The 1,020-nt window shown below is 57.2% G+C and overlaps 1 protein-coding gene across 1 annotated transcript in view; it reads right to left on the minus strand.

Annotated features, from left to right (window-relative positions):
• Positions 1-942: 942 nt before the first annotated feature.
• BPIFB1 (BPI fold containing family B member 1) overlaps positions 943-1,020 on the minus strand; it is a 20,494-nt gene continuing 20,416 nt past the window's right edge. Inside the window, exon 15 of the mRNA XM_004698227.1 lies at positions 943-975. Within this exon, the coding sequence (XP_004698284.1) occupies positions 943-975 (33 nt within the window). The remainder of the gene's footprint in view (positions 976-1,020) is intronic.

A 1,020-nucleotide genomic window follows, 5' to 3' on the forward strand; every position in this document is an offset into this window, starting at 1 on the left:
GGGGCCTGGTTTTCACGGGGAAACCTCCCAGGCTTAAAGTAGTTTCAACTTCACCTCCTCCGAGGAGTTGAAACAGTGGACATTTTAGATGCTTTGGGACTTCCCTGCCATGCCCCTTCCTGGCGTGAAGAAGGGCTGCCTGTGCTCGGACAGCTCTGGGACTGGAGAACAGGAGCCCCATTGTCTTCCTGGAGTCTCCTGACACCAGGCAGGTCAGCGACACAATGGTCTTCTATGATAATGCTTGACTCACCGGTGTCCACTTAACCACAGCAAGGATGACATCACCCTCCCTCCCTGCTGACATGGCTCGAGGGCCTGCCATGGGTCTGGAAGTGCTCTCTCTCGCATTTAATCCTCACCATGGCCTCCGATGTGGGGCTGCGAGTCCACCCACTCTACAGAGAAGGAAACCGAGGCCAGAGAAGGGGAGCCATCTTCCAGCCTCGTACAACCCGCGGGTGGCTCGGCCAGACCTCAGAGTCTCGCTCACCAGCCATCAAAGCCTCTTGTTCAAAGAGCCCTTGGTTTAGTACACTGCCAAGTCCAACCAGGCGCATGTTCCCCACCTACGTGGCCTTGACGTGGACCCGGAAGGCAAGAGGAGAAACCCAGATTTCTCCTTCCTGAAGCCCAGGGACGGGGCAGTGATCTTGCACCTCACTCCCCCGGGGCCCACAGATGTCTCAGTCACTGCCTGGATTGGCTCAGGGATGTCTGAACACATGCCTTGGGCATCTTCCAAGCCCTCCAGGGGTCAAGTGACGCGTGTGCTGGGACAGCGATGGACCACGCGACAAGAGTCACAGTGAAGTACTTGTTTATTGCAGTCTCCAGAGCTTGCCAGGGGCCCACCCTCTCGCCCACTCCCAGCCAGACATCCTGCCCCGGAAGACCACTGTTCCAAATCTTCAGGGGGAGAGAGGAGAGCTGTCCAGAGCTCTACAAGGAGGCCGGCGTGATCACAAGGGCATCCTGGAATTAGAGGAGAAAAGTCAAATGGAGTCTTTCCCACCTGAC

Source organism: Echinops telfairi, unplaced genomic scaffold (genome assembly GCF_000313985.2).
Source record: "Echinops telfairi isolate 266 unplaced genomic scaffold, ASM31398v2 ScPeMD7_5592;HRSCAF=6446, whole genome shotgun sequence".
Lineage (NCBI taxonomy): Eukaryota > Metazoa > Chordata > Mammalia > Afrosoricida > Tenrecidae > Echinops > Echinops telfairi.